The sequence below is a fragment of the Magnolia sinica genome, chromosome 16 (assembly GCF_029962835.1).
Source record: "Magnolia sinica isolate HGM2019 chromosome 16, MsV1, whole genome shotgun sequence".
In the NCBI taxonomy this organism is placed as follows: domain Eukaryota; kingdom Viridiplantae; phylum Streptophyta; class Magnoliopsida; order Magnoliales; family Magnoliaceae; genus Magnolia; species Magnolia sinica.
The window spans coordinates 63,358,702-63,380,640 of record NC_080588.1 but is presented as its reverse complement, the minus strand read 5'-3'; the positions used below and the strand labels follow the sequence as shown (position 1 = coordinate 63,380,640).

Below are 21,939 nucleotides of genomic sequence, written 5' to 3'. Positions count from 1 at the left end.
TCCAAAAGCAAAAACATTTTAGTACCACATCAATATCCAAACATAACATTTTGAAATTTCTTTTGGAAAGACTAAGAAGCTGAAATCCAACTTGTAACCTGAGAACAACACCTGAATCTTACAAGCTCAATGGGTTATTAATCATTGTAAATTTCCCTCCTTTATTCTGAAATCTGAATATCAGATATACATTGAACTGGACAAGATGGGCTCCTATATTGCTTTTGATTCTTTTACATTCAGACAATCCAGCAGTTTGAAGTTGCAAGAACTTGAAGCCCACGGCTACTCATGTAATTACCCCATTTGCTTTCAAAATGTTCTTGTGCTTCTCATTGGCTGCCACTAGCTCAGTAGCAATCCCAGGTTCATTTGCGGAATGGCCCGCATCCTGGACGATCTGTTTCAGACATGTTAAGGATGTATCAGTGCCTGTCTTATTGTGTATTTTGGCTATGCTATTAAAAAATATATATAGAATTTAAATGTATATTTGAATATGGAGCAAATGTGATTACTCTTCAGTGGATGGTAGAGCAGTTGATTAAGGGCTGCCTGTCCAGAGCATCCTACAAATGCACGCGGACACATGCATCCATTGCCTCAAGTGAGATAATGGGTCCTACCTCTTATCATTGCATTATCATTTTGGGGCAGTTTTGCAGACAGTCTCATTTAGTGCATCCCTTCATCTGCATTTTGTGGATGCTCCAAATGGCACTGCCTTGGCAAGATGTGTCTGGGGCCACAGTCCACCTCACTCTCATTCTTGGTGGGGCGCACCCAAACAGCCCCCATGGTTTCTCTAATATCATCTTAAAAGATTTTAAAAAATGAAACAAATTCCCAACCCTCTGATCTGATCAAATGGCCGGCTGGTCAATAAAATATTTAACACGTGGAACCCAAATGTTGATGGTGATTTACAGGACTCTCTGAAAGGGAACTCAGAAATGTGGAAAGTATAATATCCCAAGGACACCAATATAGGAAAATGTAATAACGTAGACGTGCATTGTCAGTTTCTAAAAGCACGGCACTTCCAAAACAGTATCGTCTTGGCAAAAGCATGCATGTAACGACGTTTCGATGTGGCAAAACCATACAGCATGCATGTGCCACAAGGCTCCAGCAGGAGAAGATATTCCATGTGGCAGTGTTATTTAACACAGTGCCAAAAGAGGAAAATAGCCAAGCAACAGTCACTATACATGCCAACTGGCATGTATGGCATGCTGCAACTTGCACCAACAGTTGGCATGTACGACACACTTTCCAAAAGCTAGGGGCTTTGAATGAAAAACCTATAGGAAGAGATCAAATAGCAATCTGACCTTTAATTCTGCCTCTGGCCATGCTCTGTGAAGATCCCATGCCGACATCATTGGGCAGCACATATCATATCTTCCCTGTGTAGTTGTTCAAGATACAAAATGAGCTGCAATCAAACTTGGACATTGATTTTTCTCAAACTGCATTTAATGTCAAGCTACACAATGGCATCTTACAAAAACATGCTTCCTTCAACTAATGCATCCATTGAACCAGTTTGGCCTGGAAGCTAAAGGTTAATATTGATATCAGATCTTGATGGTGGCACCATTTGGTCTGGTCCAAACTGGCAAGTGAACCTGATTGGACTGAGATGTCTGCTTCAATAGCTCAGCCTCTAGTTTGATTTTTAAAACATTGGTGAGTATGGATATTGAAATGATGAGGTCTAAGAAAGCAAAAGGAGGCTGGATACAATACAAATTTTTAGCGTACAAATCGATGTGTGAGGCTACAAACATTTCTAGGATAACCTTAACATACTAATCGATGTGTGAGGGCTACCATGATGTTTTAATGACATCCAAACTGCCCATCATGTTCGGTTGCTAACGTTGTCCTTGGTACCCAAAAATTGATCTAATCAAAATCTTGGGTGGGCCACACCACATGGAACAGTTGGGATGGGGACGCCCACCATTAAAAACCTTCCAAATTGTTTGTGGGGCATGTTTGATCGCAAATGTTGCCCTTGGTACCCAAAAATGTATCGATCAAAAACTCAGGTGGACCATACCACATGGGACAGTTGAGATGGGGATGGCCACCATTAAAACCTTCCAGATTGTATGTAGGTTCCACTGTGTTTTGTATATGCCAAATAATCCACTCAGAAGATGCATCCAAAAGAGATGAATGGAGACCCAAATAATAAGGCCATTCCAAAATTCAGGTGGGCCACACCATGTGATTTTAGATGTCTTACTATGATTTTACATGGTGTGGTCCACCTGAGTTTTGGGTAGTCCGTATTTTTGGGATCCAAGGAGAACATTAGGAGGCATACGTGATGGACAGATTGGATGTCATTAAGACACACAATGGGGCCCACACTTCGATTTGTACATTAAGCTTATCCTAGAAATATTTGTATTTGATCCGGCCTCAGGAAAAAATGTCTATGAATTTGAAACGTTTATCATCGCACCATAAGCAAAAAGAAAAAGATAAAAAATGGAAACTTGAAAAGAACAATGCATGTGAAGTTTCTTTTCTTTTCTTTTATTTATTGTTATTATTATTATTATTATTATATTTTTTTTTGGAGAGGCTAAATTTGAATTCTTTGTAGTACTATGATAGTCATGGTTTTAAGAATTGGCAACTTGGACAGCCTGTCTGGTCCTAAGTTGAGTTGCACCGGCCAAGTTGGGAGCGGCCCTGGTCCCAATTTCCAATTTTATGGGGCCCATTGTTCGGTAATATAGACCATGTTCTGTTGATTTGCATCTTGGATGGAGCATGCCCCAAAAAGATTACCAAATTGGAAGAATCCAAAGGCCTATACTAGGACATTTTTCTGTTGAATGTTCATTGTTGTTATTTCTCTCTTCTTAACCGTCTATTTGTAGGCCACAAATTGAAAGGTCAGTTTGTCTTATTGAGAGAATATTGAGGCATAGCCTATCCACAGGGGGGCGTGCAATGACACCATTTAGGATTGCCAAATCACAGCAGCCCACTTGCCATAAATAAAAACATGAGTACATTGTACAAATTCTCGGGCAAACAAGTCGCTCGGGTTGGTTTGCCCGACTCTGCCATTTCAATAAATGAGTTGCTCAGGTTGGCTTGGCCGTATCTCCCAAGTTTGGGACTCGTCCAAGTCAACCTGAGTCAGCCTTGGGTTTTAAGAGTTGTGTAATCAACCTGTATCGGGTCCAAACCAAATCCAAGTTGACTTGGACTTGTCCGAGTCTTGGAAAGCATGATAATGGTACTACTTTTATTTATTATAATAGTGTCTGCTGCTGCTGCTGCTACTATGCCTGCCTGCTGCTGCTATTCGAAAGATACTATATATGAAGTTTATTATATCTTCTTTGTAATTACAAGTTCTGAAATAAGTCGTCAAGCAACAAACTGCCCAAATGAGGAAGTTGGTGCAAGCTCAAACTTGCAGTTGATATAGACAACTGAGGACTAGCCTCTAGTTATGTGAATTATCGAGGGAAATTTCACATGGAATATGTCAAATGGAGGAATGCTATGGAGATGAGTGCAAGGAGAGATTGAAGAGGTGAATTATGGCACACATTTGTGAGATCTGGACCAATCATTAGGTGGAGCCAAATTTGAAAATTCCAGGCCAAACTTGTCTGAGGAAAATGAACAGTTAGAAAGCATACACTAACAGCCTATATTCACAGTCCATATGCTGCCCACCTGACGAGTAGACCAACATGTGTACTGAGATTCATTGCTTCAATCTCTCCTGGCACAGATTGCTTAAGCATTTCTCATATCACATGCTACCATATCCCAATGAATGGCTCAAGCAAGTAGATGATTTACCTGCACGATTACTGTTTGAATATGCCGTATCTTTTCAATATTGTCCAACAGGAATGAATCTGAGGGCAGAAATCCCTTATTCACAAAGTAATGGTTTTCAATCCGTGCAAATGCCTGCATATTGCAAACATTGTTAACAGTGACCATTTTAATCACTCAAAAGGGAGGTTTCAACGCAAAGAAGTCTTCATCTCAGCAAATAGCTTCCGTCACCATATGCTTATACAAAAAAAAAAAAAAAAAAATAGTGAACAACGAATTCTAGAAATAACATTGATGGACAGACTCCCCCAGTTGGTCTACATACTCAAAGTTTAATCTAGTAAAGTTCCTCTTTTGAATGCATCTTAGTTTTTTATCCCCTTCTCCTCTGCATTTGCAGGAAGAGATCCCATATTGTATGTTGTTTACAAATGACATAGTTTGATTGACAAGATGAAGGAGGGCGTAAACACAAAGCTAGATTTATGGAGGGGTGCTTTAGAATCTAAAGGATTTAAAATTTACTCTGACTAAGAGTATACAGAGTAACTTTTCAAAAAAAAAGAAAAGAAAGAAGGGTATATGGAGTGCAATTTTAGTAACAACAAGAGTACCACTCAAACTGAAAGGGAAATTTTATGGGTTAGCTACAAGACCAGCCATGCTTTATGGGGCAGAATGTTGGGCAGTTAACGAACATGTTCATAGGAAGAGTGTAGCTGACATGAAGATGTTGAGATGGATGGGTGGCAAGACCAAGAAGGATAGAATTAGAAATGAATGCATTTGAGGGAAATTAGGAATAGCACCAATAGATAATAAGATGAGGGAAAGCAAAGTTAGACGGTTCGGTCATCTGCAACGGGGACCAGAACCACGCCAGAAAGGGGAAGGCACAAAAGGAAATAGATGAAAGTAGTAAGAAAAAATTTGATGATCTATGGTCTAACTGAAGGTGTGGCCCAACAGGATTCATGTGGCAGACCCTAATTAACTGGGATAAGGTTTAGATGATGATGATTTATCTACACAAGAAAGTATCAATAGTAATAGCATGGCGGGATCCTACCTTTATGTTTCTACTAAATTGTAACCATGGTCAGAAGATGCAGAAGATTTAAAAAAAAAAACAAATTATTAGCACCAGGCCAATGATTGTGAAAAAAAACAAAAAGAATTTTCATAGGTTATGAGGGCATAAATAAACAGAAACGTAAATTTAACATTCAAACATTTCCCAGTGGTTAATATACATTCAAATCTACCATATCTACAGTAAGTTGCCTAGAAAAGACCCAAAGAAATCTGATATAGGAAGAAAACTGATGCGGACACAGGTGCATTCAAGGTGTACCAACGAAGAAAGCGCCAACCACAAGTGCCGTCCTTGTGGATAGGCGAATATTGAGGAGCTGAAGACCTTTCACATGTGATTGGACATATAGAAGACCCCACTTAGGGAAGACACATGTGAAGGAAGATTGGAGAAAGAGGACCGAGCGCCCAAACTTTCCCATACTTATGTTATTTGCACGTTTTTTGACTTAGTTAGCCGTCTTTTAGTAATCTTATATCTTTATTTGCTTATCCTAGGGGTATTTTAGTAATTTTATGTCTTTATGTGCTTATTTAAGTGGGGTAAAGCCCTAAACACGAATTTCAACTATTGATGAATGAAAAGCAAACCCTTTGGTTGCCTCCTTCCTCTCTTCTCTCTAATGGTGCTTCTTCTCTCCCCTTGATCTTCTTCTTCTAATTTCTTCTTGTGCCCCTCCAACTTCCTCAAGGTAATAACTTTCTTTCTTCTATTTTTTTTGTTTTGGCTAATTCCTCTTCGATCAAAATCTTGAGAACCGATCTAAACCCTAAATCCCCAAATTCTCAAATCTCTAATCCGAGAAACTTCTTGGTTCTTCGGACTAGTGATCTTCATTGATCGATTGGGTGTGACCATGCAAGATCGGGAGGTCTCATCCCTCGCCGGATCCAACCTAAGTAGTAATTGAATTCCATACTCCATGGTTGTAGTGATGGCCCGCTCCATTGCATGTTTCCTTTATGATTTTCTCAGTTATGATGATTATTGTTAGAATTTTAGATCATTTATTCCTTTTATTTCCACTGTTTAATTATCTCCATGAGCATGCATCATGATTAGGACTGTCCTGCGTCAAATTTGGTATCAAAGCCTAGGCTTGCATGGTTTTTGTCTAGATCGAGTTATCAAATTAGGGTTTTGATTTTTAGGTTTAACTTGGAAAAGTTTCAAGTTTAGAAAGTTTTCAATTTTCGAAACTTTCCAATTTTAGAAAGTTTCTAATCTGGAAAACTTTCAGATTTGAGTTGTTTCCTGTTTCAACTTAATTGTGTCAGTTCATAGTAGTTTTGCATTCATCGCATTCATCTTGAAAGTCATAACACCTGGTAGTCTAGTTAGGTAGAGTTTGGTTCAAGTCTTCATTGTATGCCCACGAGAAGAGGTAGAGGTTTCGGACTTCAACCTACCATGAATAACGAGCAGTTATCTGAGCAACTTGCTCAATTGATACAAAAGATAACCGCCCTAGAAGCGAGTTAAAGGCGTGAGTTTGCCCGCCTTGAGAACCAAATTACCACCACCATGACTAAGGTGGAGCAACTAGAGGCGTCCCAAAAGGAAAACCCCGCTGTAGGGGAAGATGCGCACTCCCAAGTGGAAGAAATCATTGAAGAACGTGCTGCCATACGTGGTGGTAGTGAGGATAGAGATCGTGGTAACGGTCGTGGTGTGGTGCGAGAGACACGAACCACATGTGGTCATCAAGACCGTTATGATCCAGATGAGCGTGCGATGAAGAGTGTGAGAGTTGAGGCCCCGAGTTTTGATGGACGCTTGGATCCCAAGGCATTCCTTGACTGGGTTGCTGACATGGACCACTACTTTGAGTGGTATGGCATGTCAGAAAACCGTCAAATGCGGTTTGCTAAGATGAAGCTTGTGGGTCAAGCCAAGCTCTTCTGGACCAACACCGAGCGTAGGGTAGAGAGAGTTGGTAGAGCCCCTATCACACATTGGTATGAGATGAAAGAGAAGTTGAAGGAGAAGTACCTTCCTCTCTCATACCGTCAGAAGCTCCTTGACCAATGGCAATCCTTACGCCAAGGGTCAATGTCTGCCGCTGACTACATCGCTAAATTTGAAGAGTATGTGATGCGATGTGATATCCGAGAAGACCCTCTAGTAACGCTCTCGCGTTTTAAGACGGGCCTTTGTACGGATCTTCAGCGCGAGCTTATCACTCGGCCCTTAACGGACTTAGATGAAGCATATCAAGTCGTGCAGGAGTTAGAGCAGTATCTGAAGGCTCCTGTCGTTCGTCGTTTTGAGTCCCGAGACTCCAATACTAGATCTAGTTCCCAAGGAACTAGACCTAATATTGGTAATCAACCTAGGGCACAGGGGACCATTCCGCCTAGGCCTAGGGAGGACAAGGGCAAAGGGGTTCTTGGTGCCGGTCCTAGTAACATGAGCCAAGTGAGGTGCTATGAGTGTGGCAACCTTGGCCACATGTCTAATCAGTGTCCTACGAAGAGCCGTGGGAGAGCCTTAGTTATAGGCAAATCCCACGAGGGTGGAGATGACCAGGGTGATTATGAAGTTGAAGAGTATCACCCTGAAGGAGGACTTACTGATGAAGAAGTGGATGGAGAAGCAACGCTTGCAGTAGTCAGGCGTGTGTTAGCTCAGTCTAGAAGTAGTGCTGACTGGCGTCGAAGCACTATCTTCTACACTATTGCCAAGTGTGGTGAAAAGAATTGTAAGGTGATAGTGGACAGTGGAAGTTGTCAGAATGTGATTTCCACGAGCACCTTAGATCGCTTAAAACTGAAATCCACACCTCATCCAGACCCGTATAAAGTTTCTTGGGTTGACAAGACATCCCTACCTGTCACCCAGCAATGTCTAGTCCCCATCGAGTTTGGGTCATACAAAGAGTCCCTGTGGTGTGATGTTTTACCTATGGATGTGGGGCATGTTATCCTAGGTAGACCGTAGCTATTCGATAATGATGTCACGATCTTTGGCCGTTCGAATGCGTGTACTTTTATTTATAATGGTAAAAAGATCAAACTTAATCCCATGCCACCTGAGAATACACTAGGAAAGAAGAAGGATGAGAAGGCAAGTGAGCCTAGAGAAATGGGGAAATCCAAACCTAAGTCTTTACATATAATCAGCGCAAGAGAGTTTGAAAAAGAGGCTAAGGAGGATTCTATGGTGTATGCCCTTGTGGCTAGAGAAATTACACCTGAGGTTCCATCAGAGTTGCCCTGTGAGGTGATCTCGGTCCTGAAGGAATACAGTGATGTATTTCCTGAAGACTTACCGAATGAGTTGCCACCTATGAGGGACATACAACATGCCATTGATCTTGTCCCAGGGTCTACTCTACCGAACCTTCCTCACCACAGGATGAACCCTGCAGCGCATGCAGAGTTGAAGAAGCAAGTTGATGAGCTTCTGCAAAAGGGTTTCATCCAAGAGAGTATGAGCCCGTGTGCCCTGCATTGTTGACGCCAAAGAAAGACGGCGCGTGGCGCATGTGTGTGGACAGCCGTGCCATAAACAAAATTACTGTCAAGTATAGGTTCTCTATACCTAGACTTGATGATATGCTTGATATGATGGCCAGGTCCACTATATTCTCTAAGATAGACCTCAAGAGTGGATATCACCAAATTCGTATACGCCCAGGAGATGAGTGGAAGACGGCGTTTAAGACGAAAGATGGGTTGTATGAGTGGTTGGTCATGCCCTTCGGCTTGACTAACGCACCCAGTACTTTCATGCGGGTGATGACCCAAGCTTTGAGGCCGTTCATGGAAAAATTCCTAGTGGTGTACTTTGACGATATTCTTATTTATAGTACCACTAAAGAATCACACCTTGAACATTTAAAGAAGGTCTGTAGTGTCCTTAAGAAGGAAAAGTTGTACGCTAATCTTAAGAAATGTGCATTCATGTCTAACCAAGTTGTGTTCTTAGGATTTATAGTGTCATCTGAAGGGATTAGTGCAGACCCTGAAAAAGTCGGGGACAAACATGAGTGGCCATAACCAAGGAACATTCATGAGGTGCGAAGTTTTCACGGCCTAACAACTTTTTATCGTCGGTTCATTAGGGGTTTTAGCACGATCATGGCTCCCATTACTGAGTGCATGAAAAAGGGAGAGTTCGTGTGGTCTAAAGCCGCCGTCAAGGCTTTTAAAGAAATTAAGGGCAAGATGGTGGAAGCCCCTGTCATGCGTCTACCTGACTTTTCTACAGTCTTTGTAGTAGCGTGCGATGCGTCTGGTGTCGGTATAGGTGGAGTGTTGAGTCAAGAAGGACACCCAGTGGCCTATTTCAGTGAAAAACTGAATGAGGCAAAACAAAAATACTCCACTTACGACAAAGAATTTTATGCGGTAGTGCAATCCCTGAGACATTGGCGACACTACCTCCTACCGCAAGAATTCGTTTTGTTTTCTGACCATGAGGCTTTGAGATATTTGCATTCTCAGAAGAAACTCAACCCAAGGCATGCCAAGTGGGTAGCGTTTCTTCAGGAATATTCGTTTGTTTTGAAACACAAGGCCGGGGTTGAAAACAAACCAGCGGATGCCCTTAGTAGGAGAGTGGCGTTGCTCAACTCTTTGAGTGTAGAGGTAGTCGGATTTGAGCAATTAAAAGATGAATACCCCATATGTCCTGATTTTGGGGGTACTTACGCGTCGCTCTCTAGTGACCAGCATATTATGGGTGAATATGTTCTTAAAGATGGTTTTCTTTTCAAGGGAGACAGACTTTGTATTCCCCGTATGTCCCTTCGTGAATTCCTCATCTGGGAGCTTCATTCAGGAGGGATAGCTGGCTATTTTGGTCGTGATAAGACCATTGCCCTCGTGGAAGATCGTTTCTATTGGCCAAGCCTCAAGCGAGACGTAGCCAAAGTTTTAGGGCAGTGTCGAACATGTCAGCTGGCAAAGCAAAGAAAGCAAAATACCGGGCTGTACACGCCATTGCCAGTGCCACATGCTCCGTGGCAGGACATTAGTATGGACTTCGTGCTCGGGCTTCCCAAGACTATAAAAAAGCACGATTCCGTTTTTGTCGTTGTGGACCGTTTTTCTAAAATGGCGCATTTCCTCCCATGTTCGAAGACTTCAGATGCGTCTCATGTTGCTCGTCTCTTTTTTGATGGTGTGGTGCGTCTCCATGGGTTACCTAAAACCATAGTGTCTGATCGTGATGTTCGATTTACTAGCTATTTTTGGAAGACAACTGTGGCACATTATGGGAACTCATTTGCAATTTTCTACTGCTTACCACCCACAAACAGATGGTCAAACGAAGTGGTAAACCGTAGCCTTGGAAATCTTCTACGTTGTCTAGTGGGTGAACATGTTAAGACTTGGGACCTAATTTTACCAACTGAACTTGCTTATAATGGGTCAGGTATTAGATCTACATGGTTGAGTCCTTTTGTATTTGTCAGTGGTTATAAACCTAGAATGCCCATAGATCTCTTACCTATGTCTGTTACCCAAAGGTCTTCTGAGTCAGCCGATGCATTCGCACGCCATATTCATGATTTGCATACACATATTAGACAGCGGTTAAATAAGAGCAATGATGATTATAAAGTTTTAGCTGATTCTCATCGTAGAGTGCAAGAATTTCAAGAAGGAGACTATGTAATGGTGCGAATAAGGCCAGAGCGATTCTCTCAAGGATCTGCAAAGAAATTACAAGCGCGTAGTGCTGGACCATTCCAGATATTACAAAAGGTTGGGTCCAACGCGTATCGGGTTGACCTTCCATCTGAAATGAGCATTAATCCAACTTTTAATGTGGAAGATCTAGTCCGTGCCCATACTCCCATTGTTGATACATCATCCCTTTCATGGCCTTTTTCTGAGTTTGCTACCCAACCCCTTCCACCCCCTCCTCCACCCATTACCCATAAAGAAGCAATTGAGGATATCTTGGATGACGAGATAGTATCCACGAGAGATGGGGGTTTCCAAAGGTATCTTGTCAAGTGGAAGAACAAACCATCGTCTGAATCTACGTGGCTGTCGGGCGACGCATTGCAGGGTATTGATCCAGATCTACTTGAGCGTTACAAAAGTTTCAACTCGTCGGGGTCGAGTTTTTCTCACCCGAGGGGAATTGATGCGGACACAGGTGCATTCAAGGTGTACCAACGAAGAAAGCGCCAACCACAAGTGCCGTCCTTGTGGATAGGCGAATATTGAGGAGCTGAAGACCTTTCACATGTGATTGGACATATAGAAGACCCCACTTAGGGAAGACACATGTGAAGGAAGATTGGAGAAAGAGGACCGAGCGCCCAAACTTTCCCATACTTATGTTATTTGCACGTTTTTTGACTTAGTTAGCGGTCTTTTAGTAATCTTATATCTTTATTTGCTTATCCTAGGGGTATTTTAGTAATTTTATGTCTTTATGTGCTTATTTAAGTGGGGTAAAGCCCTAAACACGAATTTCAACTATTGATGAATGAAAAGCAAACCCTTTGGTTGCCTCCTTCCTCTCTTCTCTCTAATGGTGCTTCTTCTCTCCCCTTGATCTTCTTCTTCTAATTTCTTCTTGTGCCCCTCCAACTTCCTCAAGGTAATAACTTTCTTTCTTCTATTTTTTTGTTTTGGCTAATTCCTCTTCGATCAAAATCTTGAGAACCGATCTAAACCCTAAATCCCCAAATTCTCAAATCCCTAATCCGAGAAACTTCTTGGTTCTTCGGACTAGTGATCTTCATTGATCGATTGGGTGTGACCATGCAAGATCGGGAGGTCTCATCCCTCGCCGGATCCAACCTAAGTAGTAATTGAATTCCATACTCCATGGTTGTAGTGATGGCCCGCTCCATTGCATGTTTCCTTTATGATTTTCTCAGTTATGATGATTATTGTTAGAATTTTAGATCATTTATTCCTTTTATTTCCGCTGTTTAATTATCTCCATGAGCATGCATCATAATTAGGGCTGTCCTGCGTCAAAAACACTTCTCAAACTATATAAGCAATACATGACCATATAGACAGACCACATTCCATAGTTGATTGTTAATGTTTTATATCAAGTTCAACTAATATAGCTGCAAGGGTGGCTATGTTCAGCACGAATTAACCAACAACTAAGAAAGAGTGAAAAAAGAAGAAGAGAGCTTCAAGCACGAAAAATAGCTTACTAATGAAAAGGCATCATCATCCCCTTTTTTGATATTGTCCTCATTTGGATGAAGATGTGCTGTAGACATTTCCCACTTAGTCCATGTTTTAGCAGCTGCATACTGAATGAAATAAGGTAGTCAAGTTCAGTAGAAAGCTACAAAGGAAACATAAAATCAAGTCACTCAAGTGCTACATGACAGCATTGAGCATTCCCTTTTAATGTTCATAGTTCACTAGGTCATATACATACTTCACAGACCTTGTGAAGAATGTGATAAATGAACAGAGGTAGGAGATAAAGGGAAAGCAAAAAAGAAAAAAAGAGGAAGCCTTAAATAATGAGCAGGGGAGAAGCTTGTCAGTATACACCTTTGCTTGCAAAGTGCACATGAAGAAGCTCTTTGAAGGCATTTTGAAAATGTGAAGGATATTATCTTCATACAAGTGGAAGGCAAGCAGTAAAACCTTAATCGATATGTACCCATAGAGAATACAACTACAAATAATCCTGCTTAATGCTCGAGTTAATTTTTTCCTTGATCAATTTGGTATTTATAAGTGCAATTATTCAACTATAAGTGTAAGAACCAAGAAGACAATACTGTATACAATCACGAGTCCACTACCATGTACCTTTGACTTGATGCAACAAGCTGTAATGACTATTAGACAATGGGAGGTAATCTCTTACTCAAGGAAAATGAGAAATAAGGTGAACTATATCACACTTCATATTTTACAAATTTCTTACTTTAGCCTTGGTCTATGGGAGTGTTCTAAGGAATGCAATTGTAGAAAGGAGTAACTAAAGCTTTGTGTCTCACTGAGGAGGTTAGGTAGTCCCCACGTTTGGTGTAGCACTGCGGTGAGGTATTCCCCATGCGGGTTTTTGCTATGGAAGTCGTGTATGTTTCTATTGCTCTGCTTTGATTGTAGCGATTGTGTTATCTCTCTTTGTTGCACTGGCAATGGTGAAATCCCTCTTCCCTTGTTTCTCGCTTGGCTCATTCGGTCGGTTCTGGTCATTCTTGTATGTTTCTCTTTCCAGGTTTCGAAACTCCTTGAACTGCTTTGAAATTTGCACATATAACAGATAAGAAATACCAGTCCTTCCTTATCGGAAAACATCGGGAGACAAGATATTGATTCTAGTGTTACACATTCAATGGTGGTAAGGGAAGTCTGCACTTAGGCTTCATGTCAATGGGAAGCCCTTCACTTGACTTTTGGTTTTGCACTCACTTTGCTAAGTTTGAGGTGAGTCATCGTATAGTGATCAGAGAGAAGTTAAGCTAGTAAGGGTGCAATTCGGGTGGGTTGGGTCGGGTCGGGTTGAGGATCAACCTGAGCCCAAACTGGTCTCAAGAGGACCCAACACACAACCCGACCTGACCCAATGATGCAATCGCCCCACATCCCACATGTGCACGTTTTGCACAAGTGCACAAGAAATGACCCACTTTCCATTTTTAGGCAAATCTCTACGTTAGGAGATATCCTCACTTTCTATTTCTTTTAAATCTCTACATCAGGTAATTTCCTCTGATATCTTTATATTAGGCAAGAAGTAATCTTCTATTATTCTTATTTAAGTGATTTCTTACTTAGGTAGTTTCCTATTTTTCAAATCTTTGCTAGCTAAGAGTTTTATTTTTAGATTCCATAGTTCTTATTGCAGATTGTAAGGACTGACTATAAAAAAAGGTCTATGCCCTATGGAATAAGACAAGTTGATTGATATTTTCTTTGAGTAATTCTCGTATTTCTACGGTAGTTGTTGAAGGGGGGGAAGTGATCTCTAGTTCAAGATTAGAGGACTATTGAGCTTGCTCATAGTCTTGCATTCACAGTGTCTAGCATTCGGCTAGAGGATTGTTGGGCCCTTTCCCACAATTTCTTTCTTCTTTTCTTTGATCTATTTGCTTCCCCTTTCGGGGTTTGCATTACTCAATTTCCAACCCGAGGTGCCAAACCCAAACCCAATCCAAAGTCCTCTATACTCAACCCAGCCCGACTCAATCTTACCCAACCCGGGCCCAAATACATGAGGTTATTCCCAACCTGACCTGCATTTGCTCAACCTGAACCCAATCGGAATCCGAACTCAGGTTGAGTCAATCGGGTTTAGGTTGACCAAAACCCAGTTGAAGCTCTATAAGCTACTTGCAAGAGTGCCCCAAGTGCCCACTTGGCATGTGTGGAGGTTCATCAGGTGGGACTGAGGCAGCCACAGGCATGTGCTATGGCCCATAAATCAGGTTTATCCATACATCACATGTAGCAAACATTGTATGTGGACATTGATCAATTCTTTTTTAAGGATCCATATTTTTTTGTACATTTGGCCCACCAGATGATCAGACAGGCATGGATTCAGGGTTACGACATATACACTTTTAGACCAGCCCGAGGAACAACCTGTATCTTGTACCCATGTGACTGTTCCAACATATACACTGTCGCAGAAAAGCCTGTATCTCATTCCCACATGCCTGTTCAAACACACACACTATTAGAACAGACTGTATCTCACACCAATGCACAACATTGGCTCGTGAGGTAGTACTTGTTGCAGCTTCTCACTATTTCCCCTTAGTAGTGAGCTTAAGGTATATTCCTTAACACCATAGAACTTTGAGCAATGTCCCTTGTAAATCAGCCATCAAGCCATCAAAGTTCATGTTATGCAACGGACAAAAATGTGAAGCTTCCTATGATTATTGAACCTAGAGTTCATGGTCAATCATAAATGCACAATGCTTGATACCTGTAGCAATAAGTTCATATATAATCACAGCATATAAGAAGACTCTGGAAAAGAATGCAGTTGAAGAGCTAAACCATCTCTCCAACTACAAGAACTTCCCGAGTTCCAGAGCCAAATGGGAAATTCTTACCTGTGTTTCGAGATCCTTGCTATTATTCAGCCTCTTACTGTAGGCACTAATGAAATTGCCCCTCTCATTTTCTGGAATAAAATCTCGAAACGACTCCCAAGCTGGACATCAAATGGAAAAAATATATATATATATGTGAAATGGCATAAATCGCTTTACAACTCCAATCATAAAAACTTATAAGGAGTGAGTCACTAAACAGATATAAACTGGACAAGAAATGGCTTCAGGAATCCCTTGTTGTTGGATTGCAATGGTTAGTATAACGCTGTTTTAAACTCTGCATTTTATGAAAAAAGAGTTCATACAATTTCTTTAATGGTTGAAACTCCATATATTTCAGAAGATCACAGAAAACTCATTGTTAGGTAAACCGAACTAAACTTATTGCTTTCAAGGCATAAAAGCTTTTGATGGTAATTTAAGGATGGATTAGTATCATCATTTATTGATAGAACTGAGTGGAGAGCAGGAAAATTTAGTGGAGAGGGATCGAATTATATAAGAATTACTGGCAAAGGAAAGATTTGAAAGAGAAAGAATGGTGTTAACTCAATAATTGAATTACATGTGTATTATTAGTAATTACTTGTGCACATACAAATTCTACCTGTTTAAATTAAAGTTATATTTTTTTAATCTTATTTAGAGGAATAATATGATGTGGCCCACATAATTGCATAGCATGCATGTTATGGAAAGTGGGTCCATGGTTCAACCATCTAGACCATCAATTAGTTGAGTCCCACCATGGACGACAATGCCCCAAAAATCTGCCACATTAGAAGATCCCAACAACCATTGTTAAGAATTTCTATAGTTGAATGTGGACCGTCATTGTATTTCACTTCTTAACAGTCCATCTGCAGGCCAAAAATCAAATGTTAAGTAATCCTATTGAGGAGATTTCTAAAGCATAGCCCATCCATGGTAGGACACAACAGGCCAATGGTCTCGACTGGCAAACCATTGGCCCAACTCATCAGAACTGAAAACTCATGCATACTGTGCAAATATGCAGGCTACATATCATATAATTCCTTTAATGTTTATATATAGTATGTAAAGACGTATAAATGCATATATAGCCATCTTCCCTTCATGTCATTCTTTTTAATCAAAACCAGATTAAACCTGAACCTTTTGTTCTCTGAATTTGTGGTGTTTCCATTTCTTTGACCGCTTTTGTAAGGATCAAAACCAAATTACGCAAACATTTAACAGACAGTCTTTTTCCGTATGGCATTTTGCCAACACTGCAGTGAACTGCTACAACGAAATACTTTGAGATAGTATATTTGTTTCTTTGGCATTTCTTGACAGTAATTTGAAGACACATGATGTGAAACAATGTCATATCTAACAAACATTTCTTCAACAGGCCGAAATTAAACTTTGATCACCCAACGTAAAATCCCGGACCATGACAAAAACACAACACCTACTGGTGAGAGTAGGATCCAAAATCCAACTCTCCCAGTCCTCAGACATGCCAATTTGGCAAGTATGTGTAAGTTCCAAGCCAGTCATCAGGGAGGCCTCACCAATCAATCCAATCTGGTAAGCAGGTTAAAGGACTGAAGAGACTTTTGCATCCAGACTCGTGATGGGATCTGAGTGTTAAGTCATTCAATATTGGATGGGTGATTGGCTCTTATGGAATCAAAGTATAAAAAAAAAAAAAACAAAGAATTTGTTCATTTCTCTTCGGTAACCCCTACCGTGAATGGTTTAGGGTGTTCCTGATTGTTTCACAGAAACATGTTTCTGAAAAAAATGATGGTAAAAAAATGATCAACAACGGATGGGGCAGCTCACCTGATGACCCAGCCCACCTGATTTTCGCCACGTTGCATACACGGTGGGCCACCTTATGAACAAACTAGATCTAGCACCTACATGTCACATTGGCATTGCAGGAAGCGTAAAGCAAAGTGGCAACTTATTTGGGTGAAGGAGCAGGGAAGCATCTGTTTTAAAATGATAACAGGTATAAACAAATTGGAAGTGGAGGGGCATGAGTCCAAAGTGCAATTTGAAGTGGGAGTGGCACTTGATTAGAAGGATCATGCAACTATGTAGGGAGACTTTCAAAATCCTACTCTTGAGAGGAGCAATAGCAAAAACATACCATCCATACACTGAAAAACATAGAGAACATACCATCTGGGAAAATTGCAGCTGCACCACCCTCATAAAACCAATCAAGTTCCTTCTTCCGTAACAGAAAAATGCCTCTAAGAACCATGCCAGTAACCTTCAAAAATCATTCAAGGAAAGAATGTCAATGATTCGTTGTAAGTTGTAACCGATCATATGGAAAATGACTTACAAAAGGGAGGATGATATTCTGTCAAAGGGAGCTTTCAAAAGCAGCAGTGACAACAATAAGGCGATTAAAAGTATAAGGGAAAGGAACGCATGTGCTCAATATGCATGGAGAGTCTGTGCCCACATAACCCCCACCATCCAACAATAACAAGTGGGAATACTAACACGCATTCAAACTGGGCTTTTAAAAATGCAAAGATGAAATGCTTATTGGTTCCTACTTGCGGTCTTTAAATAGCAGGAGATCATATGTGCACCAACTCTCCGTGCTTACTTGGGCGCATTGAATTCATGTTCGAATAGCAAGAAAGAAATTGTTGCTCACCTTGTCGGGATGTGTTTGGCTGTATGCAAGGGAAAGCGTGCTCCCCCATGACCCACCAAACACCTGCATTATTCCTAGAAAGAGAAACAGTTAGAACTAGAGCCAGTAGGAATCCCCATGAAACAAATACGGAAGTTTTAACCTGCCATTCTTGAATGTCCAAATGCTCTCTTAGCTTTTCAATGTCGTCAACCAGGTCCCATGTTGTGTTTTCCTCCAAACACGCATGTGGAGTGCTCCTACCTGCACCTCGCTGGAAAAGACTATCTTTCATAAACAAACTTCATGGAGAGGTAGTACGTAGTCGACAATCTAGCACATAACTAGAACTGCCAGCGAACCTGATCAAATAGGATGATACGGTAGAATTCAGGGTCAAAGAATCTTCTATTAGTAGGTGATGTTCCACCTCCCGGTCCTCCATGGAGAAAAACTACTGGCTGCCAAGAAATTAAACAAAACACAAATTGAAATTTTCATGACATAAGTTTCTGGAGAGCTTTATGAAGGAGGATAATAACCATGGTTTTTAGACTCGGATTGACTCGTGAAAGACATAGGTAACTCCACTACATGAAAAGTTTACAGATTGAAGCAAAAGAGCGCGCATACCTCTCTAGTTAACACAATCATTCCATAACAAAGGACAAACTAGAAATTTGTAAGCATGTTAAAAATGAAAGATATCAACAACATGAGCATACTAGTTTAATTGAAAGGACCCTCTAGTTACCCAATGGAATAGATTCATACTTACATGCCCATTCGGATTCCCTGACTGCTCCCAATACAATGTGTGGAGATCTGAAACCTTCAAAAACCCTGAGCTGTATGGTTCTATATTTGGATAAAGATCTCTATTCAATGTCGGAAATTCCTTTGTCAAATCCATAGATGCCCTAGAATGTTGAACCCTGATACGACCACGACTTTGCGCACATGCTAAGAGCTTTTTCCTTCCTGCACACCACATTCCATATCAGCCAAAATGAATGTGATGCTGATGTGCAACCTCAAAATAAACATGACGGATTTCAACAAATTAAGATCAAGTTTTTTGCAGATACTAAAAGGGTTTCATCCTACATACCATATAAAAATTAGTTTAAAAGAATCATCTAATTTCAGAATTTGTTATATAGCCACAAAGAGCATGATAAAAATTTTGCTTGTTTAACGAAAAAATAATAATCCACACCTGACATTGGTAAGAGTACCGACATCATTAAGAAGCTTGATTTGATGAGGCTGCAATGATCGTATGCAGTGCACATTATCATTGTGGCCGTCATCATAATCAGAGCCTTGTCCTAGCTATTTGGTCTGGCTTTAGAGTCCTGTTTACTCAATAATTTCCAAGGCTTTATCCTTAGTGAACAAGCCCTCACATCCCTTCTCACCAAGGTATTCCATAACAGTAATGGTGGCCATAACGGCCATTATGCCTTATTTTTTTGAAAAAAAAAAAAACTATTTCGGCCTTGTAACAGACTCTTACAGGGCCGTTATGGCCATTTTAAACCATTACTTAACCGTTTTCGAATTCCTTGCTTCTCTCCATCTCAATCCAAGTCCTTTAAGATTCCCATTCGTCCTCCTTTCATTCCCTTTAACCCTAATCAAAGTTCCCCTCCTTATTAGGGCTGTTCTTTGTATTCATAGCAAATGCACAAAACATCTCAATTGTCTCTCTATGACTCAAAAAACCCATTGATGGATGTATGTAACTCTAGCACACACAGAAACGGATGCACTACGCACTCTTGGGCGTATCTCCAACAATAAGTGCCAAGCACACTCAACACCCTTGCTCTAATAGATAGACAAAAGAGATGTTCTCCACTAAGAAATATATTTAGAGCTTGCAAAGTGGAAATTCTAACGAGTGATGATGTTCAATAGCTGGTAGGTTATTGTTGCAGATGTATTGCGCAACAATAACCTTTAAAAAAAAAAGATGGTAGGTTGCCAAGTTATGATGGCACAACGGCACATAATGTCACAGGCACAAATCCACAAAGGCACTAATATTGGAATATCATAATACCACTTCCAACCAAAAAAGAAAAAAGAAGAAGAAGAAGAAACCAATAAAGATGGAAACAAGGAGACACCTAAATGATGATGACCAGAATCAAAACTTAATAAGGATGTAGGAGGAAACACCATAGTAGAGAATTACACAACAAATTATCTCAAATGATATGTCCATCAATTTCAAAAGGATCGAGGTTCCATAAAAAATAACCATAGGCTTGACACCAGTTATGATGGAAAAGATGGTATTTAAGTAGAAGAGGTGTGCTATTATGATGCACACACTTCATTGAGTTTCATAGATTGTGCACCAAAATAACTCTGTTCTACATGTCACATACGTAATTACCTTTTTTTTTTTTTTTGTGTGTGTGTGTGTGGTTCATTAATTATGGGCTGAACTTGATAGAAACGTCCAGATCAATTGATTGGATTGTCCATGTGTCCCTCTCCGTGGGCCCTTTTTTATGACCAACTTGATGATTGATTTAGCCTAAGAATTGGCTTAAATATTCATTTAAATGGGTTTAATAAAATGGTATATTTGTTACCAACATTTCTTATGTGATTATAACATTTTGGAACGATTCCCTAGTGTGAATATACAACTTTTTACCTATAACAAACTTACAACTTATCCAAAAAAAGAAAAACCAATCTACCTATAAGTGACTTACAACTTACATCCAAACAGGATAACCTGTAAGTTGTAAGTGACTTACCGGTAAGTCACAACTTAAAAGAACTTACAAGTATCCAACTTAAGGAAACTATGTTGAGTTGGGAGTCATTCAGCTAGACTACTCTTTATGTCAGATGACCCACCAATACAAAGATACAAATCTAAACCATTGATGACCCAAACAAATCTGCACCATTAAGTGCCACGAACACAGGCTGTTCGGTGATCAAGCGTGCAAGAAATTTTGACTCTGATGCGGTCTACATTGACAAAACTGATAACATTTTTTTATCAGAATTGTCCAATCACCAAAATTAGTGGCCCCGCCACATCCATGGTCTCCATCCCCATAAACATCCACCACCAACATGACCTGGATGGACCTCATACAACTTCTACAAATGGCAAACCATACACAAAAATTCCAAAATGGAATGCCAAGACGCATCAGCATAAAGCAATACCAAAGAATTCAAAACACCCACCTAACCTTCACAAACATAGAATTCAACTTTCCAGGCAATTCTAATCTGTGAATACTTTAAAAATCAAAGGACACAGAAACAACAGAAACCACAAGTGGGAAACAACCTTTCAAGCGTACCGAGCAGAATCCCCGCCTTGTGATTATTCCCAATTAGAATATTCCAAAATAACCCAATTTCGAAACATGAATGGAAATAAAAAGATTGCAAATTCCTCAATCACAATGGAAACATTAAAAAAGAAAACAGCCTTCTACAGAAGATCATTTATGCTATGGAATGGAATTTTACAGAGAGATAGAGAAGAAAAATACCTAGAGAGAGAGAGAGAGAGAGAGAGAGAGAGAGAAGTACCTGAAAAGGAGAGAGATGGGTGGAAAGAGAGAGAAGGGGTTCTGTTGGTGGGATTAATGAGGAGAGGAAATGGAATAGAGCGGTCAATTCCAAATGAAACTCTCATTCTTATTAGTTATTTTGCTCTTCTTGTATGGGTAGAGAGTCCAGATTTTATAGGGTGGCCATGGGCTGGGCCCAGGCCCTAATCAGCGGTGGGCCCTACCCGGCCAGTGATCAAAAGATCAAAGTCATGTACGGTTTAAAATGGTCCAATCGAAGAATTTCTTTCCAAGGATCCTGTCTATGCCGGGTCCCATCATACAGACAATTTGAATTACCGGATCCAACTAGTGTTTTTAAACTACACGTGTATGGTGTATGATTACTACTTGCGTCCGTGTTGAACCGTCCATTTGGCTAACGTGGCTGAAACAGGCCAATGGGCCGGGTATACTGGGATGGGCCATTCAACATTGGCCTGGGCCCAACTGGTCAAATACTGGGCCTAGAAGTCAAAGTCCGGGACTGTTTGGTAAAGTTCACACGCGCATGTATGTTTGCTGAAGCCCACACGCTTGTAAACCCCTTCCCATCTGGACACACGTGTTTGAGATCAGAGACTTCAGTCAGGTGGGACATGGTGTTTAGTTCTTATGGACTTAAAATGAGGCTGCTTGGATTGTAGATGGGCTAGAAATGGACGGTTGGAAATTAGATTGTTTTTAGCCTACAAATACACCTGGTTGTAAAAGATAAATCTCCGAACATTGGACGCTACGTCGTGTGGTCCTGTACGGG

The 21,939-nt window shown here is 40.6% G+C and overlaps 1 protein-coding gene and 1 long non-coding RNA gene across 2 annotated transcripts; one reads left to right on the top strand and one right to left on the bottom strand.

Moving 5' to 3' along the window:
• LOC131228562 (proline iminopeptidase) lies at nucleotides 1-21,290 on the bottom strand. Its single transcript, XM_058224315.1, has 11 exons — nucleotides 21,160-21,290; nucleotides 18,359-18,561; nucleotides 17,943-18,041; nucleotides 17,744-17,854; nucleotides 17,602-17,664; nucleotides 17,109-17,202; nucleotides 14,946-15,046; nucleotides 12,066-12,167; nucleotides 3,847-3,960; nucleotides 1,335-1,409; nucleotides 1-400 (listed from the first exon to the last, which is right to left on the bottom strand). The coding sequence occupies exons 1-11, from the start codon at nucleotides 21,263-21,265 to the stop codon at nucleotides 290-292; spliced, it is 1,179 nt and encodes a 392-aa protein (XP_058080298.1). The 5' UTR covers nucleotides 21,266-21,290; the 3' UTR covers nucleotides 1-289.
• On the top strand, nucleotides 16,497-17,094 carry LOC131228563 (uncharacterized). The gene is made up of 2 exons (XR_009163006.1): nucleotides 16,497-16,727; nucleotides 16,759-17,094. It is a non-coding gene; the product is annotated as an uncharacterized LOC131228563 (long non-coding RNA).
• Nucleotides 21,291-21,939: the final 649 nt, after the last annotated feature.